A 562-nucleotide genomic window follows, 5' to 3' on the forward strand; every position below is an offset into this window, starting at 1 on the left:
CAGATGAGGAGACTGAGGCTCAGGAGGTAGAGCCTCTTGCCCGAGGTCCAATAGCTGGTACATATCAGAACCAAGATGCTAACAAGATTAGTCTAATTCCAGGGATTTTATCCACATTGCCCTAGAGGCTCTGAAGGTGAAGGTGGCTCCTACCTCCTCCAGGCCTGCATCCATTTCACACCCCCTGCCAGTAAAATATGCAGGGAAGAAGAGGGAGAGGTCGAGGGTCACTCACAGTTCACATCCAGCCTGATGGGGTCACTTTTGGCTGGAACTGCCTGGGTTGGAGACCTCACACTGGTAATTCCCGGCATCCTCCTTCCTGACAGGGTCTATGGTGAGGGTGCTGTTGTCCTGGGACAGCTTCATCCTCTCTGTGAGCTTTAGACTCTGGCCATTGAAGAGCCACCCAATAGAGACCCCAGTGTTATTTGTGGAGCAGGTGAGGACCACAGAGTCCTTATTTCCTGTGACTGTGGTGTTGCTGGCATGGAGAGAGGGCCGGGCCACTGGCTCTGTGGGGAAACACAGGAGGTAATGGAATGAGAATGGGCCTGGGGCC

The 562-nt window shown here is 53.7% G+C and overlaps 1 protein-coding gene across 1 annotated transcript; it reads right to left on the bottom strand.

Moving 5' to 3' along the window:
- Positions 1–212: 212 nt before the first annotated feature.
- Positions 213–558, bottom strand: LOC145719688 (cell adhesion molecule CEACAM21-like; the record flags this gene model as incomplete). The annotated part of the gene is given in 2 exon segments (XM_081811218.1): positions 213–266; positions 268–558. Coding segments are annotated over 2 exon segments (330 nt in total), but the record flags the coding sequence as incomplete, so codon positions are not given.
- Between the last annotated feature and the right edge of the window lie 4 nt (positions 559–562).

This window comes from Leptonychotes weddellii, unplaced genomic scaffold (assembly GCF_054177405.1).
Source record: "Leptonychotes weddellii isolate Sample4059 unplaced genomic scaffold, ASM5417740v2 HiC_scaffold_63435, whole genome shotgun sequence".
Classification (NCBI taxonomy): domain Eukaryota; kingdom Metazoa; phylum Chordata; class Mammalia; order Carnivora; family Phocidae; genus Leptonychotes; species Leptonychotes weddellii.